Raw genomic sequence first — 14,041 nt, forward strand, 5'->3', positions numbered from 1 at the left:
GACGACCTTGACTATCTTGAGGAGTATTGGTCAGATATTTTGTAGCATGTCCCTCAGTTAGAATTTATCTGATGTTTTCTCATGATTAGATTGGAGTTATGGGTTTTGGGGGTAAGATCATGGAAGTAAAGTGGCATGTTCATCATATTACATTAAGGGTACCTCAAATCTGCATAACACTGTTTTGATGTTGACCTTGGTCACCTAGTTGAGGTCGTGTATATAAAGTAACTTTACCATAAAGTCAGTTTTTGTTTCTCCCTCCCTATACTGTATTCTTCAAAAGGAAGTCACTACACATAGCCCACATTTGAGGGTTGGAAATTATACTCTACTGCCTTTGAGGGCAAAGTGTCTACAAAAATAATTTAGAATTCTTCTGCATGGGAGATTAGTTTCTTCTGCCCCATTTATTTACTTATTTCACCATTTATTTATGTCAGAATGGGTTCATGGATATGTATTTTATACTTTGGGTTGGAATCCAATACTACTTATTAATTTTATTGCTCAAATTGTTCTAACATTGGCCGTGGGGAGTTCTTTTCAGTTCCTGCCTATGTCCCATCACTGTGGTTTGCTGTTTTGCTTTTAGTAGTTCCTTCTGGCACTACAAGATGCTCTAGGATCATCTTGTATATTCCCTGTCCCAGCCCTAGAATCAGCCATTTCTCCAAGGAGTTCAGGAGTCTTCTACTGAAGAATGGTATTAGAAACAAAGATCTCAGGCCTAGGTGGGCTCATTGACACTAGGGGTCTCATTGATTGTAGGCTATCTCAATTGTCAAAGTAAAAAGATACATGTGTCTGTACCATATTTACACATACATATATTTAGGAATATTTCTATATGTATAGAGTACCAGTTTTGACAACAAAGTCATTACTTCTCAGTGGACACAACTTTCTCTGACACAACAGGATCTTTAAGTCTTATAACCTAAAATTTTATTCCAAACTGAAAGAAGAAAAGATGGGCTTGGGGGATTTTTGATCCACTTTTGACATAGGATTTAAAAAAATATTTCTCTTAGAATCCTCTCCTTCCTCCATGTTTCTGCTTCTTTTCTTTTCCTTTTTTTTTTTTTAAGATTTTATTTATTTATTTGACAGACAGAGATCACAGGTAGGCAGAGAGGGAGTGGGGGGTGGGAAGCAGGCTTCCTGCTGAGCAGAGAGCCCGATGTGGGGCTCGATTGCAGGACCCTGAGTTCATGACCTGAGCCAAAGCAGAGGCTTTAACCCACTGAGCCACCCAGGCGCCCCTCTGCATATTTTCTAGAGATGGTTGATTAAGTTTACTCATTTCCTGGTAGGTGGTATGGCCAGGCAGTTGGCTGAAGTTGGCCAGAACAGCAGCTGTAGCCACATCTGCCCAAGGCCACAGCCCTTACCAGCACCTCTCACAGTCACAGCTACAGTGCTTCCTGGGGTCTCCTTTACCCTTTATGCTGATTGCTGGTAACTGCTTCTTATTTCTTGCTAACCCCAGGGACCTTCACCATACCTACTAAGTTCCCTAAACTCTGCCCGTATCTTGATAAAAAGTGCCTACCTCAAACTTCCTTAAATACCCCTGAGTATATAGAACCCTGAAAGTATGTGAATCAGATTCTGTGACTCAAAAGAGATCGGTGACTCAAAAGAAATCAATATGACCCTATGGGAGAGATACATACAAGGCGATGTGAATCTCAGAGGAAGGTGTGCTCTCCATAACTCTGCTGACTTCATAAAAGAGAGCTTGTCTCAAAATGCAAACCCAATCAAGTTTTCACCTGCTTAAACCCTTCAGTGGCTTCCCACTGCTCTTAGAATAAAGACTGAACTTAATATGGCCCACAAAGCCTTGCCTCATCTGCCCCTCTCTTACCTCATCCCCAAACACCCTTTGCTCTTGTACTCCAGCCACCCTGGCCTTTGGGTTCTGCATTTATGCCAGTTTCCCTCCAGCCCTGTGTCCTCTGCATATGCTGTTACTTCTGGTCTGGAAAGGCTCACCCATTATCTCTACTCAGTCTCCAGGCCTTGGCTCTAGGAATCCCCAGTCAAGGTCAAGTTATCACATGTCCAGCAGAATCCTAAATCTCTCCTCCAGAGCACTTATCTCAGCTTATAACACATTCTTGTGTTTTGTGTTGGACATTTATTTATTTAAAAACTGACTGGTTTTATTTTTGTCTTTAAAGATTCTTTTTTATTTGACAGAGAGAGAGAGTACAAGTAGGCAGAGCAGCAGAGAGAGGGAAAAGCAGGCTCTCTGATGAGCAGGGAGCCCGATGTGGGGCTCCATCCCAGGACCCTGGGATCATGACCTGAGCCAAAGTCAGCCACTTAAGCAACTGAGCCACCCAGGTGCCCTGTGTTTTGACATTTTATTAATGTCAGTCTTTCCCACTAAGTTGCATCAGGGACGGAACCATGTCTATTTTTTCTCATTGCTATGTCCTCAGCACAGTGCATGAAACATCAAAGATGATCATGAGTATCTAGAGAGAAATGAATGACTGAAGGGGATATTTGGGTCAGACCATGAAGGGTCAGATTTCCAGGAAGCACAGAGGCTAGGATGCTACCTGAGATTCAGGAACTGGTAAGCCTGCTCAGTATGTCCTACCTGGACTTTTTTTCTTTCTTTAATTTTATTATATTATGTTAGTCACCATACAATACATCATTAGTTTTTGATGTAGTGTTCCAAGATTCATCGTTTACATATAACACTCAGTGCTCCATGCAGTACATGCCCTCCTTAATACCCATCACTGGGCTCACCCATCCCCCTACCCTCTCCCCTCTAAAACCCTTAGTTTGTTTCTCGGAGTCCACAGTCTCTCATAATTTATCTCCCCCTCCGACATCCCCCCCGCCCTTTACTTTCCCTTTCCTTCTCCTAATGTCTTCCATATTATTCCTTATGTTCCACAAGTAAATGAAATCATATGATAAGTGATTTTTCTCTACTTGACTCATTTCACTCACCATACTCTCCTCCAATTCCATCCGTGCTGATGCAAAAGCTGGGCATTTATCCTTTCTGATGGAGGCATAATATTCCATTGTATATACGGGCCACATCTTCTTTATCCATTCCTCTGTTAAAGGGCATCTCGACTCTTTCCACAGTTTAGCTATTGTGGACATTGCTGCTATGAACATTGGGGTACATATGCCCCTTCGGATCACTACATCTGTATCTTTGGGGTAAATACCCAGGAGTGCAATTGCCAGGTCACAAGGTAGCTCTATTTTTAATTTTTTGAGGAATCTCCACACTGTTTTCCAAAGTGGATACACAAACTAACATTTCCACCAACAGTGTAAGACACCTTCCCTTTCTCCACATCCTCTCCAAAATTTGTTTTTATTTGGAGATTTCTTTCTTGTCTTGTTGATTTTGGCCATTCTAACTGGTGTAAGATGGTATCTCAATGTGGTTTTGATTTGAATTTCCCTGATGGCTAATGACGATGAACCAGACTTTCTTAAGCAACAGGCAAAAGGCCCCCCAGTGCTTCCTTTCTAACCACAAGATTAAAATAACCCAGACACATTACCTTGACGTCAATGGTGAGTATCAACTCAAACTGGTTGTAAAATTCCACGTGGCTGGGCAACTGGTATTCCTTCGCTGTACTCAGAAATGCTTCAATGTCATTCAAGGCAACGTCAACCCCCTCTCGTGATTGGCACTTGTCTACAGCTTGGGAAGCCAAAAGGTAGATTCCTGCTTCACACCACTGGCTGACCTTTCAAAAGAAACACAGCGCCCCATGCAGTCAGCCTGCCCACAGCTCAGAACACCTGAGCTTGTCCGTGGTACAGAAGGATCCTGAGACAATGGGAAATTGTTGTGGGACAGCATAAAGTTCATAGGTCTAACCACTGTTAACACAGCTGTAAGGTGGACAAACCCAAACTAATTTTACATCTGTCCATTTCTTGGGAGAGTCATCCAGTCAGTAAAAAGACTTGTATAAACATTCTCCTCTTTTCTACGGACAGTAATTGTTACATCACCAAAAGAAAAGAGTTAGGTATTCCTAAATTTGGTCTAACCATTAGGAATGCAACCAATGACTTTTCGGGTTTGCCTTCTAGGCTACTCATCTTGCATCCTAACTGGTTATAAGGACATGACCAATGAGGCATTAGACCTGGCCCCTACATGTCTTCCCAGGGGAGGCAATGTCCCTCTTAACAAAAACACTACTTTCTGCTGCTCACATTTGCATTTACTGGCATTTTTCTGTCCCAGGGAAGCATCAAAGCTTGCAAAGCTTTGTAACTCAGGAGAGCAATACTTTCCAGATTGCTGGGATGAAATCAGATAGGTGACAAATTCTAAAAATTCAATTTTTAAAAGACTTAAACAGAAAAACGGGGTCCTTGTGCTGCCTGAATATTTATGTGGAAAGAAGCTGCCAGCGCAAGTAGGTCTGCATTTCCATTTATCATGAGACCTGAAGAGCTACACAAAAATAACTATACAGGGAGGAAAGAGCAAAAGGGAGCACTCCAAAGTAGTTAGCTTTAAGTGGGAAAATTACAGGCAACTTCTATCTGTCTTTATTTTTTCCTTTAAATTACTTACACTGAATGTGGAGTACTTTTAGAATAACAAAGGATAGTAAAGGTATTTAAAAATTAATGATTATCCCTAGGTGATGAGGCAGGAAATGACACATGTAGGTATTCCCAGTAACTTCCGTCCTCCTTCGTCCATTTTTGGATTTTCAGAATAATGTAAATCATGTTTTGATATATACACTCTATGACTTTAGATATTTGCTCTATATGCATGACATATGTATGCCTTTATATATTTCTCTTGAAATAACATGCCTAGATCTGTAGGAAACATTAAGTTGCGTTCTTCTGCAGTCACAGTGGATACCTCCTCTCCCAGACACATACACACACACACACCCAAACCTATATATCAGCACTAGGTTATTATCTCTGGAGCGGAAATGGAGTGAGGAAAACAGCAGCTGATCCTGCGGAGTTCAGCACACAGAGCAGGTTGTGGACCAGGCCCTTCTGAGGCACTTGCTTCTGGAACAGTTGTATTTCATTGACATTACAATCCCTTTGCCATCAGGATGACATAAATAGCCTGGGTGTGTGCCCCCAGCCATCACAGAGAAACAGCTATGGGAACAGAGCATGCTGACTCATGGCCATGAGTTACATGCTGCCTACAAACAGCTGACAGGGAAGGCTCCAGAAGCCACTGCCCCTGCTGACCAGGCAACTGCCCCAGAGATCACCACTGAAGGGCACCAGGGGATATGCCCCTTCTCTGTCAGCCCTCTGCATAGAGTGCTGCTGTCTAGTCTAGAGAGTCTGGGGTTTGGAATACAGCAGTCCTGACTTCAAATCTACATCCCCTATTTTTACCCCAGGTATGGTCATGGGCAATAATGTATCCCACAGTCTCTTGTGCCACCCCTGTACCACCTGCACCAGAAGCACCTGGAAATTTGATGAAAATACCGATTCCTGGGCATCATCCTAGACTACTGAATCTGAGTCTCCAGAATGGCACATTAGAGAATCTGCAATTCTAGCAAACTGGTTCTCATGTATTAAATACCATGAACCACTGATTTAACCAAGTTATCAGTTTCTGCCTCTACCAAATAATGCCATTCATACTCTTCTCATAGGTTGTCTTGAGGATTGAATAGATGACATAATTATGTTTCTGGCAGGAACACGGTAGGTGCTCAATAAATGGCAGGAGTGTATAATGGTCATTATTACTTAAGCTTTTCCGAATGGATTGATTTGATGCCTATATATAAGGAGAAGCACTTTGTAAATATAGTGTGCTTGGTGCTCTGCCTAAAGGGAATCATGGGGCCAGGCCAAAACTCTAAGTCTAGGTCCATATAGAGGAGAATGAACATTTGTTCATTCTAATGGGATATGGTGGGATGGTGGGGGCACTTTTGACTTCTAATACTTCTATGACCTAGAATTTGCACAGTTTTTAATGCCTCTCGAGCACTATTTAACATGAAGTAATTACCCTCTCAGTAATTCTGTAGGGCAGGGAAGATGAGTATGATTAAGACTCCTGCACAGAAAATTTAGCAAACATCATGGTCATGGCTTTGCTCTGCTCACCTTGTCCAGCTGTCTATGCAACTCCAAGGACTTTTCTAAAATGTCATATTTTTTCTTATTTTCATTGATGAAGTCATCACAGAGGTGCCTAAGCTCTACACATCTGGGTCTGATGGAGTCCACTGCATAGTGGTGGCTTTGGATGAGTTGGTCCCCAATTATTGAAAGCAGCTGGGCCTTTTCCAAGGTATCCTGTGAAGTGAGCATCCACAGCCAAGCATCAGAAGCGAGGTCATGGTGAGGGTGATATTTACCTACCGTGTGCTCCAAACCTGGAGGAAGCCTAGGAGATGTCAAGTCTTAGGCTGAGAGTCTTGGCTCCGGAACCTGGGGAAGCTCTGTCACAGTTCAAGGTCTCCAGAAGTCTAGCCTAGTCCAGGGTCAACTACACTCTGAAAAGCAAGCCAATCATTAAAATTTCTGTTGAGTTCTTAGCCAGGCACTGAGGATATAGCATTAACAAGCTATGATTTTCAATGTAATGGAGAACTTAGATTACTAAATAAATAATACCAGTAATTCAGCTATTACAACTGTGATAACTTTTTGGCAGAAGAGCATGACAGGTTATACTGACCAGAACTGGAGACTCTGAATTCCCCTGTCAATTAAATGGAAAGGCAAAAGGATCAGACATGGGGCCCTGAGGGGAGAGAGGACTCAGCTGAATTTGGGAAGCTAGTAAAGATCTGGTTTGGACAACTCTGTGGGGGACCCTGAGACTTAAGAAATATGTTTATCTAAACCCCTTCCTGCAACTCACAGGATCTAGGATCCCAGTCTTCTCTGACTTCAGTCTCCCAGCAACCATACCTCCTACCCGTCTCTGCATGGCTTAAATTGTTCTAATCCCATGTGCCATGTTTTACTGTTTTGTTTTGTTTTTAAGAAAGGGAAAGAGAATCCTAAGCAGGCTCCATGCCCAGGACAGAGCCTAATGTGGGCTTCAATCTCATAACCCTGAGATCATGACCTGAGCTGAAGTCAAGCACTGGACACTTAACCAACTGAGCCACCCAGGTGCCCCCACGTTTATCTATTTTTAATTCATTCATCGCATACTACTGAGGACCAGTAGTTGCTAGGGGCCTGGTAGTAATCAAGGAAGCAAAAATCCCTGCCCTCATGGAGCTTACATGTTAATAGAAGATGTAACCATGCCTTAGAACAACATATTGCTTAAAATGTAACCCATGAGAAATCATACCAGCCACCAAGCATGCTTAGCTATAGCCTTCTGGCAACAGGCCTCTGGGGGAGAGGATGATAAACGTCATCGCAGCCAAGCGGCAGGGGGGAACGCCCAGCTAGTTCAGGGCGTTCCTTCGGCTTTTTTCTGTTATCTCCCCTACTTCAGAGACCACCTGTGGCTAATTAGATGCACCCTCTGAAAGTGCTTGCTCAATTATAAACTTTATACTGCTCGACCAGATATATTTTGCCTTTCTTCTTATCTACAAGACTCATGGTCAATGTGTAACTGACTCCAGCTTCTTTGCTGGTTGTGACCTGCTTTCTAAAAATATGAGACTGAGGAGTTGTTTGGGGTGACAGTCTTTACTACTGCCGACCTGGGCTCCCTTTCTCTTGCAGCTGACTTGTTTGTGCCTCGTTCTTCCCCTGTGTGCTGTCAGGAAGCAGCAAGGAGACATGGGCAATGAATAATTAGATATGTAGATTATATAATATCCTAGTTAGTGATGCATGTTGTGGAGAAAAGCCAGACATGGGAAGGAGGGTAGGGAGTGCTGGTGGAGGAGTTGCTGTTTTAAGAAGGATGGGTGAGAGAAGGGTTTACTGATAGAGTGCCATCCACAATGTCCACTGGGGAGGGTATGTGTTGTAATGGGCACTGGGTGTTATATAAGACTGATGAATTACAGACCTGTGCCCCTGAAACAAATAATACATTATATGTTAATTAATTGAATTTAAACTTTTTAGAAAATGGAAAAAAGAAAAAAAAAAGATTTGTAGTTGAGCTTGAAAGCTTAAGGAAAAACTAGACTTTATTGTTACTTCAATAAATTGAATATTTATTAAAAGAAAAGAAAAGAGCCATCCAAGCAATGCAGAAATGTTAACAGGCGTGAGACTGCTATCTTTGAAAGACCTGTTTGTAAGGTTAACCCTTGGATGCCCTCTAGGAATGTCAGGAGGGTACCTATCATCCCCTGATAAGAATGGCTCACCATGCCTTAATGGTTTGTGCAAACAATATGGTTTACACTAAATCCCTACTTTCTTTCTGGGAATATGGAATTCTGGTACATGGCAGGTAGAGGCTACCTACATGACCAATCCCCAGTAAAAACTAGGCACTGAGCTTTCCTGATAGACAACACTTCACCATGGTGTCAAAACCCTTTGGGAGGCTGGAATCCAGGGGCATCAGGATCCTATAGGACTCCACTGGGAGAGAAATCTTGGAATCTTGTACCTGGTTCCCAACAGACTTTGCCCCATGCATTTTCCCATGCTGATTTAGCTTGGTATCTTTTCACTGTAATAAATCATAACCATGTGAGTATAATTACATGCTGAGTCCTATGAGGCCCCCTAGCAAATCTTCAAACCTGAGTGTGGGCCTGGGAACCCCTGACAGAGAAGACAAGGCCTAAAGTGACAGACAAAGCATACAGTACTTGGCTGAGAGGTAGGGGCATGTTTGCCATGCTCACGTAGCAGGAGGAGGCCACTGTGGCTGGAACAGAGGATGCAAGCAGGAAAGGAGAAGACATCATCAGGAGAAAGAGGGAGACTGGATGGGGAATGCTCCAGTGCCATTCTGAGCACTTCAGCTTTTATTCCACGTGTTGTGGGAAGCCCTGGAGGGCTCCGAGGACTAGGTCTCATTCATAGTTTTCAAAGAATTGCTCCCGCTATAATGTTGAGAAAGACAGAGAAGAGGCAAAGCAGCTGGTGGCTACTGCACTAATCCAGGTAGGAGGTACAAGGATGGCAACCAAACTAGCTCCTGCATCAGGGCACCTCCCTGCGATGCCTTGCCCAAGGTCCTTCAGATAAATTCTTGGCTTGCCTCCTTGCAAGGCTATCACTGACTACTACCTCTAAGTCACTCCTAGCAATGCACCCACCCAGGCCCAATCTCTTTCTTGTTCTTTTTTTTTTTTTTAAACAGCACTTACCTCTACTTGAACTTATCTTCTTTGTTTACTTTTTTTTTTTTTTTTTTTTTTTTTTTAGGATTTCATTCATTTGAGAGAGAGTGTGAGAGAGACCACGGAGCTGGGAGTCTGATATGGGACTCGAACCTGCAACTCCAGGATCATGACCTGAGCAGAAGGTGGTGGCTTAACCAACTGAGCCACCCAAGCGCCCTTCTTTTTTCTTTTTTAAGATTTTATTTTTACTTTCACTTAGTAAACCTCCACCCACTCTTCCTCCTCCTCTCACTCCTACCGACAAACAAGCTCCATGAAAGCACTTAGAAGTATCTCATAAACATTTGATCAATAAAATGAATTAACCAGGGAACTAGAAGACGCAGTAACATACTTGGCTGGAATTGTGTGAAACAGCACTGACCTGTGAGTGAACGCAGATGACTCCTGTGTTTCCAAAGGGCTCCAGGCGCTGAGAGGCCACATGCGCCCTTACTGAGCACCGTGAGCATCCCAGTCAGACACAATGCCCTGGTTTAACTTTTTACAGTAATACAAGGACATCCCTCTCTCAACTGCACCAGTTTATTTTGATGCCTCTCTTCTGGGCTCCCATACCGCTCTGTACCCTTTCTTGATCAGAGCAGGTACTTCTGCTGTGATCACTGATCTATCGCCTGCACTACGCTGCGGACCCTTGTGAGCACGCACCAGCTGTTATTCAACTTAAGACATCCATGGTACAAATCAGCTACTTAAGAATAAATGATTGTTGTGCAAAACAAAAGTGAGTAATGATATAGGAATAAAGTGACACAAGTCAAGCAGTGGCTATTTTAAAAGAACCCAGGGATAAAAACTCAGGGTACTTGAGTACTTGAGTACTGGTACTTTGCCCAGCAAAGGCCAGATGCACTGGTTGCCATCCCTGAGAAAAGGCCAGAATGCTAATTCCTTAGGCAGTAATTTTTAACTCTTTTTCTCACTGCTGTGTCCTCATAACAGAACAGGACTTGGCATAGTAGGAGATCAACAAATATTGCAAAATGAATGAAGAATGGATGAGATGCTGTTACTAGAACTGCTCGGCCACTTGCAGGTTGAACGTATGGAACATTCCGTAGCACAGAATTCTCCCCACTACCTCTGTGATGTTAATGACAGCAGCTAAGATTCACTGAGAGCTTTCTGTATGCCAGGCACCATTGTGAATGCTTAAACTGACTCTTTCTTTCACTCCCTGCAAGAAACCCTTTGACATAGGCTCCATTTAACAAGAGAAGTAGAGGCAAAAATGGCCCAAAGTAACCCAGGTAGGAAAGAGAAGAGCCAGGCTTCAAAGTCAGGCAGTTTGGCTCCAGAATCTGGTTCTGACCAACCCGAGAAAAATGTCCGCATTCATTCCGCCTAAGCTAAAACCTGCCTGATTCAGGTCAAATATAGAAGCATGAAAATTTGGCAAGGAAGTCTGCTGAATTTTTTTTAAAAGTCCAGCTGTGAATTTACTAAGAACAGCACAAGTCTTCTGAGCCTAGGGAACTTCCCCACAGATTATTTCCCAAGTAATTGTGGTGATGACAGCCTGCCCTTAGCTTGGCATCCAGCATCTCACCCTTCAGAACTGTTCTTAAAGCCCTGAGATGTTGGAGGAGAGCTGAGCAGTAACTCAGGAGCCACACCGGATGGCTGGAAGAGCACTCAGCTGAAATGAATGGGGACTGATAAGAGCTTCCAGCTTCTGACCACCTACTACGCTCCAGTCCTGATGAAGCCTTGACCTCATTCATCTTCCCACGGAGTAGGGAATGGTTATTCTCAGTTTTACAGATGAAGGGATGGTTCAGAAAGGCTAAGAGACTTGACTAAGGGCACACAGCTGGTAGTCTGTAGAGCGGAGATTTGAATCCAGTTCTTCTGCCTCCAAAGCCCATGTCTTGCCACCTTCCAGCCTCCTTGGCCTCCTTGCATGTGCTATAAATGACGGCTGTATAGTCATGTATAGTCATGACATCCTTCAGGCACCTGCAAAGAACTTTGCTGTAAAACCTCCAAATCATAGCTTCTTTCTTAGCCTATGTAGCTGCTACTAAAGAAAATCAGGTGACAAAATCACCAAAGTCAAAGAGAAATAATGAGAAAGCAGCGGCTGAAATCTGGTGCTCTAATCGCAAGCCAGGCTGGCATCTTTCAGGTGCTGAAAATTCCAGAAGGCCAGATAGTCAAGTTGCAACACGTAATTCAGAGATCATTAGTGTAATAACAGTTTTTTCCCCCAGAGTCTACTGTTATGACAGATGAAAGAGAAAAGTGTGTACTGTGAAAGAAAATGATGAGAAAGGGTGATGTTCTATGTCAGGGAACCCAGAATGAACTCACAGATAATGGCATAGGAATTAAATGTACATGTGCGGTCAGATGAAACAAGAAAGGCAAAGAGCTCATGGTTGTGGAAACTGAGCATACACATGGGAGTTCATTGTACTAGCTGATCTGCTTTAGTGTGTGTCTGAAAATTTCCATTAAAAAAAAAAGTCATGCCCCTCCAGCTAGATTATTACATCCTTAGGAATTTAATGATCAGGGTTCTAAGCCTTCCTAGACATGTACTGTAACTGCTGGTCCCTGGCCTTCTGGGGAGAGGTCAAGACTAAAATCATGTTGATTCCCCTGCCTGGCCTTGTCGACTCTCTGCTGACCCATCACCAAGGTCCCCAGCCTGCCTTATAGCCAAAACCCTCCAGCAAACTTTGCCTTAAAAGGAATAAGAGTGGGGACTAAAATCACCATTATTTCTCAAAGTTAGAAATGAACATTCAAAAGATTAAATAAGGGGCACTTGGGGGCCCAGTGGGTTGAGCGTCCAACTTCTGCATTTCAGGTCGTGATCGTGGGGTTGTGGGATCAAGCCCAAGGTGGGGTCCACACTAGGCATGGAGCCTGCTTGAGATTCTCTCTCCCTCTCTTAAAAAAAAAAAAAAAAGATTGCTGAACCATCAAACCAGAAAAAGATAAAAGAACAGGCTCAATTAGCATGAAGCAGATGTCTGGTTAGTGAGTTGGCTCAGAGGTTACCCATGAGGATGACATCATTGTACAGAATAAGGAAGTTGGCAACAATCCAGATATCAGTGAGTGGCTCTGCTCCGGGTTGGGGGGAAGCTGACCCCTGAGTGCTGAGTGAAGGACAAACCCAAGCAGGTTTTGGTGGACTCTAGACAGGTATCACTTTGTTTCTTTAACACTTTATAGGACAAATGGAAAGATTAGCCAAGCCTTTAATATTATCTGAAGAAACGCTGCCTTTTAGACCTCTGAGGCAAGACATGTTAAAAAGGTCCTGGTTATGATAGGATAGTTTTGTTTGGATCATCTAAAAGCAGAGAAGTAGGTCTACTGCATCCTTTAGAAAATAAGTAAAATAACAGAATAAGCAAGGCCCAAAATAGATAAAACTAATATACCCGGGCTCTGCAGGTCATGTGCTGTGAGTCAGTCTACCTGGTTCTGATACTTTGCCCCTGAAAGACGAATCATGGGTACACAAAGCATACCTATGTCCCATGACCACAGGCTTCTCCCCTAGCTCTGGTCAGCAATCTTTAATGTATCCAAGATCTCAAGTCCAAGAAGAGGGGCAGAAGAGAGAAAGTGCATGTAGATCAGCCACACTATTTATTACTTTTTTAAAAGATTGATTCATTTATTTGAGAGAAAGAGAGATCAGACACATGTGCAAGTGGAAAGAGGGGCAGAAGGAGAGGAAGAGAATCTCAAGCAGACCTTGCGCTGAGTGCAGACCCCAACATGGGGCTGGATCCCATGACCCTAAGATCATGACCTGAGCCAAAACCAAGAGTTGGGCACTTAACTGACTGAGCTACCCAGGTGTCCCTCAGGCATACTATTTAAAACCCAACCCATACCCTCCAATAGGTTCCACTGAAAATAAAATCTAGTCTTCACCACCATAACTCCCACCTTATACCCCCTGGCTCACTATGTTCCAGACACATTCCTTGAATTCACAAACCTTGGTCTTGCCTCCAGTGTTTTATGCTTGAGGCTTCTCTGCCTTGTACACTATTCCCCTAAATCTTTGCATGGCTATCCAGAGCTCAGATCAAAGGCCACCTTCTCAGAGAGACCTTTCCTGACTACCTGAGCAAAAGTAACACCCCTAGTCACTCTCTTATATCCTGTTATTTTCTTCATACCATTTGTCACTATCTGATATTAATACTTATTCGATTGCTTTTTACTCATCTCTTTCTGCAATAGAACGTAAACTCTATGACAGCAGGGTCTTGATTGTCTGGTTTGCCACCACATTCACAGAACCTAGGACAAGGAGTACTTGTTGATGAATGTAAGCCTCCTGGCAGGTCAGTAGCTACTTTCATTCATATAAATGACATGACCGTATTTTTCGAACCCAAAATATAAGGACTGGGCTTGATGAGGCTTTTTTCCCCCAAGTATATAAATGTATGCAAGAGAAAATACATAGTATCTACACTTATAAGGAATTCTCTTGAAAAAAAAGAAAAAAACTAAAATTGCAAAAAATCGGGTCTTAGAGAATCTGAGACACCAGATATATGAAATTTGGGTTTTTTTTTCATTGTTTGATAAATGTTTCTGATTACTCAAGCCTACAGTACTAAAATGTTTAGTTGTCAAATGATCACTGGTAATAGAGGGAGTGCTCATAGAGGAGGATGGGATTCTTGAGTGAGAGTCTGGGTGCACAGGTGGGTTCATGTGTTCACACACATGGAGAA

At 43.0% G+C, this 14,041-nt stretch overlaps 1 protein-coding gene across 3 annotated transcripts in view; it reads right to left on the reverse strand.

The window, feature by feature from the left end:
• MCF2L2 (MCF.2 cell line derived transforming sequence-like 2) overlaps positions 1 to 14,041 on the reverse strand; it is a 250,664-nt gene that overhangs the window by 116,812 nt on the left and 119,811 nt on the right. For all 3 annotated transcript variants that reach the window (XM_082692557.1, XM_082692555.1, XM_082692556.1), the window contains 2 exons: positions 6,136 to 6,327; positions 3,558 to 3,749 (listed from right to left, as the gene is read on the reverse strand). In XM_082692557.1, the coding sequence (XP_082548683.1) occupies positions 3,558 to 3,749; positions 6,136 to 6,327 (384 nt within the window). The remainder of the gene's footprint in view (positions 1 to 3,557; positions 3,750 to 6,135; positions 6,328 to 14,041) is intronic.

Source organism: Mustela nivalis, assembly GCF_964662115.1.
Source record: "Mustela nivalis genome assembly, chromosome: 1".
Taxonomy (NCBI): domain Eukaryota; kingdom Metazoa; phylum Chordata; class Mammalia; order Carnivora; family Mustelidae; genus Mustela; species Mustela nivalis.